The sequence below is a fragment of the Oryzias latipes genome, chromosome 14 (genome assembly GCF_002234675.1).
Source record: "Oryzias latipes chromosome 14, ASM223467v1".
In the NCBI taxonomy this organism is placed as follows: Eukaryota; Metazoa; Chordata; class Actinopteri; order Beloniformes; family Adrianichthyidae; genus Oryzias; species Oryzias latipes.
This window is the reverse complement of record NC_019872.2, coordinates 14,964,338-14,981,668: the sequence shown is the minus strand read 5'-3', so window position 1 is coordinate 14,981,668 and position 17,331 is coordinate 14,964,338. Positions and strand designations below refer to the sequence as shown.

At 39.3% G+C, this 17,331-nt stretch overlaps 1 protein-coding gene across 7 annotated transcripts in view; it reads right to left on the bottom strand.

The window, feature by feature from the left end:
• ltbp3 (latent transforming growth factor beta binding protein 3) overlaps positions 1–14,476 on the bottom strand; it is a 40,998-nt gene extending 26,522 nt beyond the window's left edge. For 3 of the 7 annotated variants that reach the window (XM_011483432.3, XM_020708908.2, XM_020708909.2), the window contains exon 1: positions 13,501–14,125. In XM_011483432.3, the coding sequence (XP_011481734.1) occupies positions 13,501–13,738 (238 nt within the window). In that variant the 5' untranslated portion in view covers positions 13,739–14,125. Of the gene's footprint in view, positions 1–13,500 lie in introns of all 7 variants that reach the window. The other 4 variants (XM_011483433.3, XM_011483435.3, XM_011483434.3 and 1 more) reach the window with 3 other exon arrangements.
• Positions 14,477–17,331: the final 2,855 nt, after the last annotated feature.

Below are 17,331 nucleotides of genomic sequence, written 5' to 3'. Positions count from 1 at the left end.
TCTTTTTAAATTGTTTTAGTAATAACCCTGTCTTATGGACTTTGTTAGAATTATTCAAATATGTTTTTTTTGCACTCACATTAAATCTTTAAGACAACAAACCTGAAATTAACCTTTCAACTTGAAGTGATCCATCCATTTTCCAAACTCACTTAATCCCTGTTGGGGTCACTGCGTTGCTGGAGCCTATCCCAGCATTGTTGGGTTTATGGTGGATGGAACCAGGTGGATGGTTCAACAGGCCATGTCAGTGTTTGAAGGGTTTTAAGCACAAAATACTATAAATAAGTGTTTAAGAGTTACATTTTTTAGTATGAAAACTGTACCCAGTTATTTTTCTCTGTTAGACAGTTATTAAACATTAATCAAATTCTCACAAGAAAAGGTTTAGATAAAGATTTTCCTAAGATCATTTTTTAAAGTGGGATTGTTTTGTTAGTTCAGTTTCGTATGTATCCTCAGTTAAAATGAGGCCTTTTAAAAGGAATTCTGAAGTTGAAAGTGTTTGTGTATGTTCACATCAAATCCAGCAGCTAACAAATCATGTTGAAGCCTTTCCACTATCTGTGCTTTTTTCCATTTTCCAGTACTCCGAAATTCATGCTTTTTTTTTTTAAATCAAATGAATGTGGAGAACAGGAGAGGAGTTCTGCACACATGGAAGTAATTAGGTGAGGATTGCCAAGGATCCTGGACTGCAGCACAGTTATCGGACTTGATCGTTTAAAACTCAGTGGGGACGTCCTTAAGTCTGGTAAAACAATAAAAAATCAGTTCAATGAGACATTTCTTTCTCACAGTGCAATAATTCAAACATTTAACAGTTGTACTTAACCACAGTTAGAAAGCAACATGCAGAGCTAAAGCAGGAGGGTCACCTTGCAGAAAAAACGGGCTGGGGATTGCCAGTTGTTGCAGGTTTGACACCACTTTCCCAGCTTCAGAGTTTCTCTCCGTCATGGGTTTAGAGAGGAAACTAGGAAAGATGTGGCGGTTGAAAAAGTGAGATTGCAGACATGGGAAGAAGAAAGCACAAGCAGCTCCTTCCAAATGTTATTAAACAATCTAAACCAAGAGACGGAGAAGATGACAAACTGCAGGCAGTCTGAACCAAGGCTCCAGCTGGCTGGGAATGTGTCTGAGACAGAGACTGGGAGCTCTGGTGTATCTTGTGCTACACTAATGAACACAAAGGAAAAAGGGGAGTTGTGTTTCATACTAGGGGTCACATTTCCTGGGTGGTGCAGGTCCAGTGAATAAAACCCTTTTAGATGTCACAGATTGAGGCCAGCATGATAGAGTTCAGATCAAATCACTGACTTTAAAATTGGTTCTTTTAGCTATAAATAGACAATCTGGCTCAAATCTTTTTTTTAAATACATTTTCAGTCAAATTTCTAAAATATCTGCACTTTCATGAACTTCATAATGTACTTTTCTAATGGAGATTGAAATGATGAATACATGTCTAGACTGACAGCCATGGTGTAGGTGTTCCCGCTAATTGCTGAGTTGCTAATTTATACAGTCATTGGTTGTGACTTGAGCTGTATCTTTACACAGCAAACCAATATTTTCAATTATAAAAATTCGTCCACAGAATTTTAGTATCCACTCTAATTCTTTGAAAAAAAAATGTAATAGTAAATTGCGTATATTCATAGATAGCTTTACAACCTTCTTAGAAGACCCAGAAGGCTTTACAGTCATCCACACACAGAGATGGCGGCTCCGCTGCCAAACACTGGAGCCAACCTATAATCAACAGAAGCAATTTGGGGTTCGGTGTCTTGCCCAAGGACACTTTGACACATGGGTGAGCAAGGCAGGAGCCAAACCTTCCAATCAGAGGTTGAACGCTCTACCTCTGCACCACCGCTGCCCCGTCAAACTTTGCTTTGTGCTTAACCCTCCACCTTTTGTAGTTCCCAATGTAAAGAGCTGTAGTTCCTAAAAAGACCACTGGATGCGGGTTAAAAAACTTAGAATTGTCAGTTTGACTCCCGGGTCAAAAGTCAGATTTTAAACCTCCAATAATGTATTTACAGTCTGGTTTCAAGGGCTTTGTATATGATTACACCTTAAGATCTATTCATGGTAACTGTGGGAAGAGGAACTTCGTTAAATCAGTCACTTTAATACTGTTAGAATACAATTGTGTCTGATTTAGGAGTGTGACTGCCAAGTGAGTGGACCCAACGGAGCTTTAAACCTGACTTTACCCTGCCCATTTGCCATGTTTAGTTGTGTTACAGTTAACGTGCAGAAAACTGCATCATACCACCAACAGGAGCCAATGTCCTGAAAGAAGCACCTAATAAGAGACACAAATCAGTCTTTATGCAGAATAAAATTATAGGTATAGGCAAGATAATGATGATAATGATGATAATGATGATAACAGGAGAGGATTGTACATTGAATCTACACTTCACCAGCTTTCGCAACTGCTCAGATTAATACCGACAAAACACTTTTTTCCACTGTACCATCACAACAAGTAAAACAGAGTAATGATGTTGATCTTTCCTAATATAAGGATGAATTACAACAGGAGGGGTGGGAAAAAAAGCATAAAACAAGGCAACTGACAGGGATAAAAAAAAATCTGAAAAAAATCTGTGTGAGTGTATTAAGATGAAAGATTCATTTAACTTCCCCACGGTAGTCAAACTTTAGTGTGTTTAAAGGTGTAGGTGAGCAGTAAATGTCCACACCAACCAAGTCACAATAATAACATAACCAGGGGTCAAGTAGAAAAATGTAGCTTTGTACAAAAAAAAATGCACATATGATACAAAAACTCTGTCAAGCTCTTTACAAGAAAAAAACTACTATTAAACCAACGTGATATCATGATTTGGTTCAAACCTAAATTTTTGGGTCACAGTTTTGTTTCAGGTTAAAATTTGATTTGTGAATTGCAAAAAAAAAAATATCCGAAGTAATTCTTTTTAAATTAATTAACAAGCAAGTAACATTGAAGAAAACGTTATTCATTTGGTTTATACCAGGCCTGGTGTACTGTAATAAAACAATAAATAAGAAATCTTTCTTACATTTTGCACAATTTTGACACTTTTAACAAAGATCTCACGGTATACAACTATACACTTCCCCCACAATTCAAAACCAAGTATTGTGGCATCCCTAGTAATTACCTTGATGTTTTCTGCTTGACTTTTTTTTTCTTTTTTTAATTATAATTTTACAAATTATAATATTTAAAAGTACATTTTTGAAAATTTGCAAAACTTCCTATTTTTGTGTACCTATTCAAAATAATATACCAATATACTATACTGAGCATTTATTAAAATTTGTAGCTCTATGCACAATACTTTAAACTTTTGCAACAATTTAGCACTTTTTCTAAATCTCCTTCACCTTCCAATCTTCAGGTCAGCAGTTTTTTTTTAATTAATTAGCTTTCTTCTGTTTTGACTGTGTGCAGTGAATTTAGCCATTGACCTCCAGTGTCCTAAACATTTTTGTGCCTTCTACAATATCCTGTATTGCTTCGGCAGAATGCAGCATCTTCAGTGACACACTTCAGCTGTCAGCCATCACACTCACTTTTTAATAATTTTGCTATAATGATCTGTCAAGTACTGTGATGGATTTATGTTTTGTAATCACATAAAGGGAATCTTCCTCTCTGTTTGTGTGTGCTGTTTAAGTGCAGGGCGTCTCATCTCCTGGAGAGCCGTTGTGGTTAGCTGACTGAGTCACATCACACGCTAAAAGCAGCACAAAGCTGTAAGGTTGAGATCATGAGTATTTTCCTCCTTATCTCGTAATTTATGAACGTCTGTGACTGCTTCTGTCAGGTACTCTCAGTTATAGCTCAGGTTTGAACCACACCTTCTAGCGTTGCAGATCTAACACATTCCTGAGTCTAGAAGTGGCGTGTTATTAAAAAAAATATATAATCATACGTGTCTGAAAGTTATTTAGTGCTCTAAGTGAATGTGAGGTATGAGCAGAGCAGCAGCAGTGGTAGGGCTAAAGCAGCAAAAACCATCATAAATGATAATTTCCACAGGTTTTGTAGAAAAAGAAAAAAAATGGAGATTTGAGAATGCAGCAGGACACCAGCAATGAAAAAAAGATAGGAAAATATTACTGAATAATGAAATAAAAGTAGAAAAGATGAATTGATAAAGAGATCAAAATCATCCATTCTCAGCCTAATCTTTGGCACTGCAAATATGGGGGGTGGGGGGTGGGGGACTTTAGTGGTTGGAAACTTTCTTTGAGAGGCAGTTCTAAGTAATTCCATCTGCAATGTCATCCAGAGTAAGTATATGGTCTCAGGGCCAAAAACAATCATCTCTGTTTTGACTAAATTCAAACATAGAAGAAATTGAGGATCATACTTTTCAAAATATTTCAAAAATATTCCAAGTTTACCGATTAGTTTACCAGAGACTGCCTGCTTACAGGTGAAGTCCAGGAAATGTTATTATAATAAACAAGAAGGGGACAGAGGCAGGAGTCTCTTCAGTTCTGACCTTCTGTTAATTTCAACAGAATATCTTCTCAAAGAACAAAAGGGTTTCTTGTGTTATATTTGGAACCAAAACGAAAATGAAACTGGTTTCTGTGCACATCTTGTGTTTTTGTAGAATCACCTTGTCCATAAAGATGTTTCCCTTCAAGAGAAATTCACACAATCCATTCCTTAACTACTTAACCCTTAGTAGTCCATGGCCTTTTTGAGCATTTTTTTCTTTTTTCAAAACTATTTGCCTTTAAAACTGTTTTTTGTGGAAATATTTAATATCCATTTTTTAGTTCAACCTTTGTAAACCTGAAACTTTACAAAAATACTAAATTATGAGTAGGTAATGTCGCCATTTTATTCTGCAAAAATTGAGATTAAACTGTTTTTGTTTAATAGCAATTGTGTATAGTTAAAATAAAAATGTAAACGTACAAAAAACAAAGCAATAATGAGGTCGAAGCAATGTATTTAAAAAAACAGGCGAACCTCCACACAACGATACTCACCGGCCACTCTATTAGCCACACCTGTCCAACTGCTCATTAATGCAAATTTCTGATCAGCCAATCACATGGCAGCAATTCAAAGCCTTTAGCCATGTAGACATGGTCAAGACGATATGCTGAAGTCAAACTAAGCATCAGAATGGGGAAGAAAGATGATTGAAGTGACCTTGAACGTGGTTGTTGGTGCCAGACAGACTGGTCTGAGTATTTCAGAAACTGCTGATCTAGTTGGATTTTCACCCAGAACCGTCTCTGGGTTTACAGAGAATGGTCACAAAAAAGAGAAAATATCCAGTGAACAGCTGTTCTGTGGGCGGAAATGCCTTGTTGATGACAGAGGTTAGAGGAGAATGGCCAGCTGATAGAAAGGCAACAGAGGGTCAAAGAACCACTGGTTACAATCGAGGTCTGCAGAAGAGCATCTCTGAAAACACAACACGTCCAACCTTGATGCAGATGGGCTAAAGCAGCAGACCACACCGGGTGCTACTCCTGTTAGCTAAGAACAGGATCTGAGGCTATAATGGCCTCTACATTCACCAGATCTCAACCCAATAGATCACATTTGTGGATGTGGTGGAACGGGAGATTGACGTCATAGATGTGCAGCCGACAAATCTGCAGCTACTGCTAAGCTGCTAGGGTTTAAGTAAGTGATCTGTTTGGGACTAACAGGACACTGATAAAGACTCCATGTATGTCTATATGAAAATGCACACAGGCATACTCAACATTTTTGAAATGTTTCAACTAATTACACGTCAGAAATAATGAGATATCCATTACCAACAGAAAAATGTGTGTGATAATGAAAAATTCAGAGTACAAAGTCTGGGAGTTGCCCCCTGAATGCCCTGAAAAAAAAAGAAGAAAAGCCACACCCTCCTGTCTGTCTGGAGATGACGCATTGCCAGTGCCTCCATCCACAACGTCCTTCCAGCTGCAGCTGCACCCTCCAAGCACAAAAACAACAAATTACAGTTCTCCAGGGCTCGCTAACTGGAAGTTACAGCAGACATGAGCTCCAAACACACCAAGGATCCAGCCACCTCATCTACCCCGTCCTTAGAGTCTGCTCTATAATAGCAAGTCTACAGGATTCCCACACAGTACCCTGATGACGCTCTCACTATGATTCAGCTCCCGCCTGAACCAACCCACTCAGACATCTAAAACTGGATGCGTTCACTGGTCAACGTGTGGTCACTTCCATGACCTTTCCGCATGAGGACAAGCAGACTGACTTCTGCTGTCAGACATTCCCAGACGATTATGAGATGACAAAACTGAAGAAAATGATTTGTGTGCTGGTTTATGCACATCTTTTCAAGCAATAAAAAGTACTGAATTTGGTCTAATGTCTTCTGGTCCAGAACACACAGCCTACAATTAGTTACAGAGTTTTTAGAATCTGCAACAATAAAAGCAAATTTAGGTTCATAAAAAAGGGTTTTAGCACTTCATACACACACCCTTTACAAACAAGTTCAGAGGAAAGACCGCAAAATACTCCAGATGCAACATTGCAGTTTTTGTCATTTTCATGACAGTTGTGTAATCTGAAGCATAGACAAACTTGACAATTCAAAAAACGGCTTGACTGTGCCAGAAATGTTTATACAGAACAATAAAAGAAAATTGAAATCTACATTTTAAATGAAGATGTCGTGTTTACATTTTTGTTTAACTTTACCAAGTTAGACTTCACTGTGGAAAAGCTCAAATAAACCTTAAAAAGCTTTCATAGAAATGCCATGCTCACTTTATGTGTATGATGTGTGAGTGAAACAAACATTGTACAGCTTTTTGGGAACGACATGATTAAGTTTGATTAGCCATTGACAAGAAAACCATAACATTTGGTAAAAAATACATATCTGTATCTCAGATTGTTTTGCTGCATGTAGGACTCAATCATTTAAATTCATGAAAGCAGAAATACATCTTTTTTTATAAAAGAGATCATGTTGGTGAAGTCAAAGGACTGAGTTTGTGGGGTGATGGCTTTTACAAGGTTATAATACAAATGTCAAGAGGTAAATAAAGGTGTGACAGACGGAAAAAGATTGTATTTGTTACATAGAAAATACGCTGGGCAGGCCAAAAGCGTCCTGCTCCGCCCCAATCTGATGCATCCACTTGTAGATGATCTTTATTTTCCTCATCCTAGCTGGTATCTGGATCAAAAGTGTACGGCTGGATAGCTCCGATATTTCTCGCCATTTTTGTTGCACCACTAACGTTATGTTGGGGGTGTGAGGAGCTGTAAGCTAGTGTGAGAAGAGAGACCTTTGAACAGAGAGCACTCAGTAATTGGGAGGGAAAGGGGGGCGGGGTTGCTCAACACTAAAGATTTTGCCCATAACTCAAAGGCAAATTTCTATTGAACTCCTGCGGCTCCAACTATATCTTTTTAGGCTAAAAATTGCCTAAAAACGGTATAGTCATAATTAAAAAGAGGATCAGAGTGGGACTTTTAAAGCTGTTTTATTCCCAAAAAAATTATTAAGTGTTTAATTGCTACCACAACAACATAATTTTGGCTAAATTAAACTAACTGCTGCAGCTTCACTAATAGGTGCAACCTTCCATTAAATGAAGCCACACTGACCTCCACTTTCCCGGTCATTATGGAAAAAAAACTGTTTAAGAGAATATTCCTCCCTGTAGTACTGTTCCACTTTAAAGACCTTTCAAAGCAGTGACTAAACAGCATTAGCTGGAGAATGGCTGTCATTGCACTTTGTGTTTTCCTTCACCGACAGCTCCAAAAACAGGAAACCACATCCTAAATACACCTACCATCAACTGGCACTGTGAGACCACATACCACACCAACTGAGGGGCGTTGGTCAGAGCTCTGCCACCGAGCCAGAAGTTGTGGAAAATGACATAAGAGAGACGCTTTACAAACACGCTTTCTCTGTCCACATCCAGATACCCTCAAGCTCCCTTGGCTTTAGTTTCACAAACACCGTTTCTGCCCCGCAGTGCCACATGCTGTCTTCTGAGGCAGTCATTCAACTCCAGTCAATGTGAGACTGTTAGCATGAATGAGAGGGGCCCATCAAAAGGCTCCCAACAGAGACACATCAGGACAGATTTGACTTGGAAACCTTGCAGTTACCCAAATCCCACTCCATCTGATATGATGAGATTATTTTTACATCCACACGATGTGTTTAACAGAGCTCTTGATTGGGCAGAGATCCAGCCCTGTCCCTCCCCCATCTGGTAGAGATGTTTGTGGAGGGAGAGTCAGGCAGAATCTGGGCACTGGTGCAGGTGATGTCATTTAATGACTATCTGGAAACCTCAGCTGCAGAGCAGGCAGGTATGGGATCATATCAAACGCCGGCCTGACGTGTAGTGTATCTTAATGAGGAGCGGGGCAGGTAATGCCTGTAGGCTGCTTAGGCTGCTCCTGCCTTCGTTTTTCTGTTTACCCTGAGTAATCTCTTCAGCTACAAGCTCCTGCACACCACGCATGCAGTCCCCAGGACTCGCATTCCTCCAACTGGCTTTAAATAACTGTTGCGTTTCTCCCCCTTGCCACGCAAATGGGAGGAGAATGTTAAAGATGGAAAAGAGGGTTGTTTGTTTGAGATGGGCTCAGTACACCTCTACCCCGGCCGGCACAGTCACAAGCAAATATACAAACTGTTCTCCTCTGATGATTAAAAAAATTGCAACTCTTTTTTTCCAAGCGTCATGAAAGTGATTCTTTCCTAAACGTTCACAATGAAAGAATTGTTTTTAGAGAATCTAGTGACATTCAAGAGGTTAAATTCATTGGAAACTCCTGCTGAGATTATGTGGATTTAGGCCCTGACTAAGCAATGTGTCGCAATACTAACAAAAGTAAAAACAGAGAGGGTATGAAGGTGCATTTTGTGCTTAAAAATCATCTTTGGGTGGCAAAACATTCACTGTGAAGTATAAATTCATTTGAACACTGCATGTGTTTCAGGATCTACAAATAACCCCATGTGGGGCTTTTCTGACAAGCAGAAATAGACAGAGAGGTGACAGAATGTGCACCCATGCTTGTTAAAATTCAGCCTTGACAAGAGTTGATCGGGCCGCAGACCCACACCAGGCACACCCGGCCTCAGGTAAGAGCTTTCCCTATTAAAAAGCTGCCAATGAAGAATCCATGACAGGGTGTGAGCATGGGAAACGTGCAGAGCTTCCACTCTGACTTCTGTCCAACCTGTGGCCAAACATTTGCAGCGCTTCAGGTTTTTGTTTGGCAATGGACCGCCTTCTCCAAAGTTTGGCGTGAGTAAAATACATGTGTGGGCAGCAAAGTAGAGATCTTTGGCATTAAAATAAACTACTAGAGAAAAAGCAGAACCAAACTAGCGTTAAGCGTTGAACCTGACTACTCTTCATTCTTAGGCTCTCATGGACCTCTGACCTGTGCCAGGGAAAAACCAAAACAAACCACAAGGCTACAAATGTCACGTTGCTTCAAATACAAAACCACGTGGGAAATCCTAAAATATTACTCGTCATGATGCCCAATTTAGAAGCAGACAAGCCTGGGCTGGGATATGATAACAGCGCTTCCCGTGCAACACGAGGCCCGTGTTCTGAGACAGGCAGAATCTGGGGAAGCTTAGAGATCTGTATAAAGAGATGTTGCAGAGATGGACAGAGGAGGCGAGGCTACCAGGGCGGTCTGGGGTTTGAGCAGCTGCAGGCAGCGTGCCTGAAATATGGGATGCTTCTTTGAAAGCACCGGCAAGAAAAAATAGATTCAAAGAAATTCTTGTTGAAAAAGCACTTGATTTAGATTTAGCTGCTAGGCAGTTTTTGGAGAAAATCACCTGGCAATGATTGCTTGCTCCCTGATTTCTTCTTGTCTGATCTACATTATAAAGAAAAAATCCCCTAAATATCAAAAAGCACACATTTGAACCTTTTGTTGCCTTAAAAACACACTTCACCCTTCCTGTGGAGCCCTTAAATAAGTTTACATCAATCAATCTTTCTGGCAAGGAATTCTGTGCTTTCATCAGATCCAGAAGGTGCAGAGCAAATGACACATGGACTTCCTGGAAACAGACATCATTTCTTGTCTAAATGAATTGTGTAAACTTATATGGCCATTCTCCACCTTCATTTAGCCCCCAAAGTACTTAACGGTCACATAGCCTGAATGTACACAAACATATAGGTCAATCACTCTAACTCTGCGCCATGGCCACCCCTATACAGGTTTGATGAGGTTAAAAAGTAATCAAGGCTTAAAGGTCCTTATTGAGGCAAACTCTTGATGTCTTATTTCTTATGGACTACGAGCTTGAAAACACGGTGGGTCGATGAACGCACAAAAAAAAGTTTAGATGGGGTCTAGTCTAGGGAAATTTATTAAAACCAGAACTAAGTATATTTTGAAGGGTAACCTGACTTCCGTAAAATAGTACAAACTCAGCCCTTCACAGCTGTGTTTGTGTTTGTGAAAAATAAACTGCATCCACCTCTATCTGGGATCATCTCAACCAATCTTAAAAGGTGACGTTTTTGTTTTTCGAAGACATAAAGCAGATGGTTCAACGTCCTCCAGAAGAAATGTGCAAACAGTCCAAACAAAAGGTGATGTGGTGGGGAGAAACTATCACAAAATTAAACTCAGAAACATTTTAAAATTCAGATTTTGGCCTTAAGAGCTTTAAAGGCTGATCACCAAAACCCACCAGCAGCCACTGTGGAGTTTTAGCAGGCAGGGATAACCAACATCACAGAGCCATACCTCTAGAAAAAACTGAACTTTTACTGTTTGACACTAAAAAACGTATTTTTTCAGGATTTCCCACAGAAGAAACAACTTACAGCATGGCTAACTGGAAGCACAAATTAATGTGTTCTCCAGCTGCTCAAACTAAGATGTTCACCATACTAATGTTCTCAATCCTCTTTTCAGGGCATTTTGTTTAAAAGAAAAGGTAGAGATACTATGAATTGCCTTCATAGAATATCTGCCAAGAAAAACTATGTTTTGCTCGCTGATATTCTATAACCTATACCGAAGCGTTTTATGGCTATCTTCTAACAAACAGAAAAAATCCTTTACGGTGCAAAGGTTCCTGGCCTAACTCTGTTCACATCATAACTTCTCAAATATGGAAAACTGTTTTATTGTCTCCCTCAAAACCATGTCTTATTTAACATGGAAGAGAGAAATTTCCACTTGTCCACAGCACATTCCAGGACTTACAAAGGAACAACACGCACCTCTTGCTTCACTGAAGTCCAACCTTTCAGATTCTCCATGAAAAAGCGGACACAGGTGATGCCTGGTAGGTTCTGACTGAATGTGTGAAGTATCCCAGGAATCTAATGTGTCACTCTTGAATTATTTGTCATGGAAGCTCCAAACCGTGAAGCAGCACATGGAAATGAAGGGGAAAAAAAGAGGGAAAACTGGAATCTGGAACACAGATTACTTACAAGACAAACTGGACTATATCTGGGATTGATTTATTTCTTTTAAACAAGTTAGTTTTTTTAAATAAATTCTGTTCTGGATAAAATCATAGTAAAAATGTTGAGGGACAAGCTGGGTTGGATGATGAAACAATATGTTTTCAAATGGAATGAAGGTGAAACTGGAGCCAATATAAAGCTGTGCTTGATCATCTTCTCAAATAACAGCTTGAAAAAGAAGTTTTGGATTATAATCTCTGATCAAAACAGAGCCAGTACTAAATTATCTTGACTAAAAAAAGACACAAACTATTAAAAACATGAATGTGTGGAGTTTTTTTTTCTTCTTCTTACTACACATGTTTTTCTCTCCTGTGAGTCATACAAAGAGCACAGAGCATCAGTGAAATCCATTGTGGGTCTAGAGATTGTCGTAGACTGCAAGGCTCCAGTCTTACCACAACCGATCTGATACGACCCAAAAACCCATCCAGACCCCCGAATCAGGCGGCAGAGATCTTAACAGAACATTCATAATGAGCCACGTCTTATTAACTAATGTGCAACCTTAGGGAGTCTTTTTTTAGACCCAACAGTGAGACCTCACCCCATCATAACCAGGTATTTATGAGCAGAACAGAGTTGTGGAGTCGTACTACGTTTGAAGTCGTGACAAAGAGAAATGATGCAAAACATAAATCTTACGGGTGGCTTGATGGTCTGTGAAAGTTTTTTATGTATGTGTGGATGTGTAAAAACATACACACATGCATACACTTTCTCTAATGGCAGTGTATTCATGTCTTCATGTAAAAAAAATGCTGTTTTCTCAATAAAGCTTAAAACAAATCTCTGCCAAAATTGTTTGGATCTATTTTCAGTAAGTAAAACTTAAACTATTTCCATTTGACTTAATCATTCTCTGGAATGATCAACATTTCTGTTACAAACAGCTTTATTAAGTTGCTTTTAGTGCACATCTTTCCTAAAATCCCTCAGAATGAGCTCTTTGCTTAGACTGCTCTCACTTGGCTTCACATATGATTATAGAATGATGACAAATGATCTTCTAGCTTTTGTAAACAACCCCTGCACAAAAAACTCCTGCCACTGATGGAGCACATGCAGTGTGGGATTTCAGATGCAGGCTTTAAAGCCTCGGTTTTGAAGCATGGGACAGAAAATATGATTAATATTATTTACTCATATAGAAACAACAATTTTCTTATTTGTTCCACTTATAAATAAGAAAATTGTTAATAAAAACTTCTATGTTTTACATTCTCTATAGATTAGAATGTTTCAACAGATATTTTCTTGTGATGATTGCACTGATGAAAGCAACAATGAGCAATTTGTGGTCCTCCAATTAACTTTCCAACATTCCAACTTTTTTTTTTAAACAGTTCCTTGCTATTAAAAAGCAATCTTTTTCTTTATATGGCGTTATTTTTGTAATGCACAAATGTGGCGGTAAGTAGCTTTTTAACACACGTTTTCCTGCTTCTTTGATCCACAGGTATTTGTGTAAGTAACAATAGACATAATTTAAGAAAGTTTAACCTTACTTGACTTTAGCCATTCCTGTGCTCCAGAAACTAAGTTCAGAAGTCTGACTTTCACACACTCCAGGAATGTTCTTTATATGAACATTAGGATAAATACTTTTAATGATGCTCCATTTTTACTCAAGTTACTATTTTTAATCCATTCTGGGGGAAAATATACATCCCACTGACATTACTTCTATTTTAACATGTTTTTTCTTTCTTTAACCCTGTAATATGTGGTTTTTGGGCTTTGCAACGTTTTGTGTAGCTGACACTGCTTTGTGCACACCTCAAAGAACACTTTTTCCATTCCTTTCTATTAGTACCATTAAATCTCGGCAGACTTTGATTATCTTTTGGTCAAATTAGGGACTTTGTGGAGGTCCTGTGTTGGAATTGGAGCTTAATTATTGCCCAAAGAAAGTTCTTTTATGAGCAGAGCCCACAGGCCCCTCTGAAGCCTGTGGTCCTCTGGGGTCAGCAGACTTCTTCTCCTGTCACTCACCGACCCTGAAGCCCTGTCCTATCAGCGTGTCTGCGCCCTGGCCGTTCTCCGCGATCAGCGTGGTGTTGTTGCCCTGCTCGCACGTGTCGTGGCACTGGCCCTTCAGGCAGATCCGCTTGCAGATGAGCGGCGCGATGACCACCTTGATGCGCTCGCGCGCAGAGGGGCGCTCCGCGCACCACACCAGCCTGTGCACGCTCAGCCAGATGACGAGCAGACGAGGGATCAGGGAGGACATCCTCGCATCCTTCACTGTCCGCCGCAGAGATCCGAGTGCATGGGAGCCAAGGCTCCGGGGTTCGGCTCCAGCTCAGAGGCGCCTGCTTTGTTCACCGATGGAAATCCTTCACGTCTCATGCGGTGGAAGAACTAGAAGAAGAAGAAATAATAACTGCCTCCCACTTCTGTTTTCGAAAAAAATCACTTTCCCTGCGTCCTCCAGTAATCCAGCTGAGAAAGCGCCTCCTTATTCATCCTGGAAGTTTGTCCGCTCCCTCTCCAAAAAGTTCCTGAACTAAATTTAGTCGCTTTTCTCTTCCTTTTCTCGCCTGCTGCTGCAGAGAGACTGTTGTGGCTTTGGGAGAGAAAGAAGGGAGGAGAAGAGGAGAGGTGAGAGCCAGCCCTCTTTGGAGGAGCTGGCTGCAGGCCAGCCGGGCGGCGCAGGAGCGGAGCTGAGGGAGCAGGGACCGAGGCTCAGGCCCCAGAAGGGCCCCTTCCTCCATGCTGCCCAGACAGCTGACAGCATTTCACACAAAAGCTGGACTTTACCTTTAGTGCGGGATTGGACTTGGTTGATTAATTGAGTGAATTGTGATGACTGAAATATCAAACTTTGCTCAGCCTCTGGAGATTTTTAACTTTAGAAAGAATGAATGCAAGTGTTTAAATTTCATTATGATGTAAATGACTAAACTATTTCAGGATTATTGATGGATTTTAAGATTAAATTCCCACTCTGATCATCCTTTGATCTATTATAAACTGATTTGCCAGGGGTCTTTGAATTATGATGATGCCATTTTTAGCCAAAATGAAAAAAATCTGTGTCGTTTTCTATGACATAATTTCTGCAGAGCAACAGGAGTTTATTCAAAATTTGACTCTGAGTTGAGGCCGGACTGTTGGTATGAAAAATCCCACCCCCCTTCCCCTCCTTGTTGCTGAGAGCTCTCTGTTTACATGCTCTACACCCAACCTAACAGTGCAACAAATAAGGAGAACAATACAGCCGTACAGTTTTGACCTAGATGCCAGCTCAGACGAGGAAAACAAAGACGTACATAGATATATTCGTCTAAAAGTGGATGCATCAGAATGGAGCGGCGCAGGAAGCTCCTGACCTGCTGATTGTATATTTTACATAACATATATACTCTTTTTCCAACTGTAGTTTTTCGTCTGCTCCTGATTCACAATGATTTGAATGAGGAAAAACTCAGAAATGCAATTTTAAGCTAAATTGTCTTATTTTTTGTGGAATCTGAGAAATTCCACAAAAGCATGTTAAAACACCATTTGAATCAGAGTGGATCTTTAAACGCCATCATGTACCTCAACCAGAGAATGAAAATTGTAAAAACATAAAATAAAATGAAATATAAGAGAAAACAGATCATATACAGTAAACCCTTGTTTATCGCGGGGGTTCCGTTCCAAAAAGAACCCGTGATAGGCAAAATCTGTGAAGTAGAAACCTCTATTTTTTTTAACAATTATTATACAATTAAATTCTCTATTACATTGAAAAGAAAGAACAAACCATTTTACAGGCTCAAACATTTGTTTCACAAATCAAAGTACTTTAGAAACTTTTTTTTTCAACAAATAACTTCTGTACTGTACTGTCAAATAATAATTTTAATCATCAATGTGAACAGAAGGCTTCAAATCGCGGAGATTAGCCCCGCCCACCGCGACCCGAAGAATTGGATTAAACGGGAGAAAATTTAAAATGATCATGAAAAAAATACAAAGTACAAACGGACAAATAGTGGCTCAGGTGTATTTCAATGCTCTTCAGTCTGAGAAGCTGCAGTGTTTTCTCCTTCTCAAGCCCGCGGTGCAGCTGTGTTTGTTCAGGAGAAGAATATAGTGACTGACAGTTGTTGTCGCTCTTTTTCTATGGGTTTTAGAGAAACTTGAAATTGCAAGATGATTTGCATGTACGTAATTTGGAAAGCTGATTTACGTACGTGTACATATTAAACTGCAACATTATTGACGCGCATGTAGAGAAGAAGCGGAGTGACTTTTTTAGCCAATCAGAATGCAGAACACAATGCACGAAGCAAATCCGTGAAGTAGCGAAACCGTGAAAAGTAAACCGTGATATAGCGAGGGATCACTGTATAGACACTTCCTCTGACTTTCTTTCCATTTATTTTTCATTCATCTTCTGTGTTTCTCTTTTCATTTACTGTCTGCTTTATTGTAGTCATAATCCGTTGAATTCTATTTTATTTGCTTCATATGTCTTTTTTTTTAACTTGTCCTGTCCAACAGCTGGGCAAACAGATGAGAACTGAAGGCCTCTTGTGTTGGACATATTTTACTTTAACAACAGTGGTTATGAATCTTCTGACAAACCAGAGGTATGTCTGAATAAACCCCTTTTGTAATCGAGGCCGAACTTTATTAATTTTAATCACATTTGAAAATCTTTGGTGTTGGACCAGACGAAAAAGGAAAGGAGGGAAGAAGAAAGAGGGACGTTAAGGGGGGGGATAGGAGGGTGGTTAATAATAATAATAAATAATTGATACTTTATTTATCCCACAATGGGGAAATTCTTCTCCGCATTTGACCCATCCCCTGGGGGAGCGCTGAGCTGCAGCTGAACCACGGTCGGGAGACAGCAGCGTTAAGGGTCTTGCCCAAGGACCCTCACTGGGTGATGTTATTGCTCGCCATTGATATGGTAATTGCCCCCAGTACCATTGTTTATTCCCCTCCCGGAATCAAACCCTGGATTCCTGTGGCAGCCCTCTACCTTACCAACCGAGCTATGATTATAGATATGATATTGCTTCATCTTTCTTCTCAAAGCTTTCATTGGTATTTTTCTTCAATTGTCTTTATTTGCATTTATGTTCCTAAATGGGAATATGTCATAATATTGTTTCCACTTTGATTCTTTTTTCTTTCCCGTGGGTCTTTTATTGTCTCATGCAGTTGATTTATCACTGGTGAACTTCTGTTCTGTTCATAAAATCTTTGTCCTAAAACAAAAAGAAACGTTTACTACTGTGGGTGAACCTCAGCATGACGTCATGAGCTTGTTCCTTCTAAACCCACTTTTTTTTATTGTAGTGTGGTTTCAAACAATAAATCTTCTGAATTAGAAAGTGCATAAACTAGAAAACAGTAGTTTAAAACCAGTACCACATTGTTTCAGGATTTGAAAAAAAGACCTAATTTAGACGTTGCTTCCTTTCTAGAAATCTTTTAATCTATTAAAAGGGCCTTCAATGTGACTCACAATAAATCAGAATTTGACCAATTTTATATATTTATCTCAGAAATTTAGTCAAAAAACATTTTGTGTATAAACTGATATGTTTCAAGTATTATTTTTTCAGGGTTGCAATTATTATTATTACCAGGGAATGAAAAGTGACATGGATCACATGCTTTTCCCAATGAATCTATCAGTGTAAACCCAAGCTCTGGGTTTAACCTGGAAAAATGTGCAAGACAAATAGTTTCATGATGGAATTGGGTTGTTTTTCAAAAAAAAAAATCCTAATTTCTTGAGATGTAAATCTAATAAATCAGATTTGTTGCCGTCACAGACAAAACCACGAGTCCAGACTTTAAAAAAAGCAAAACGCA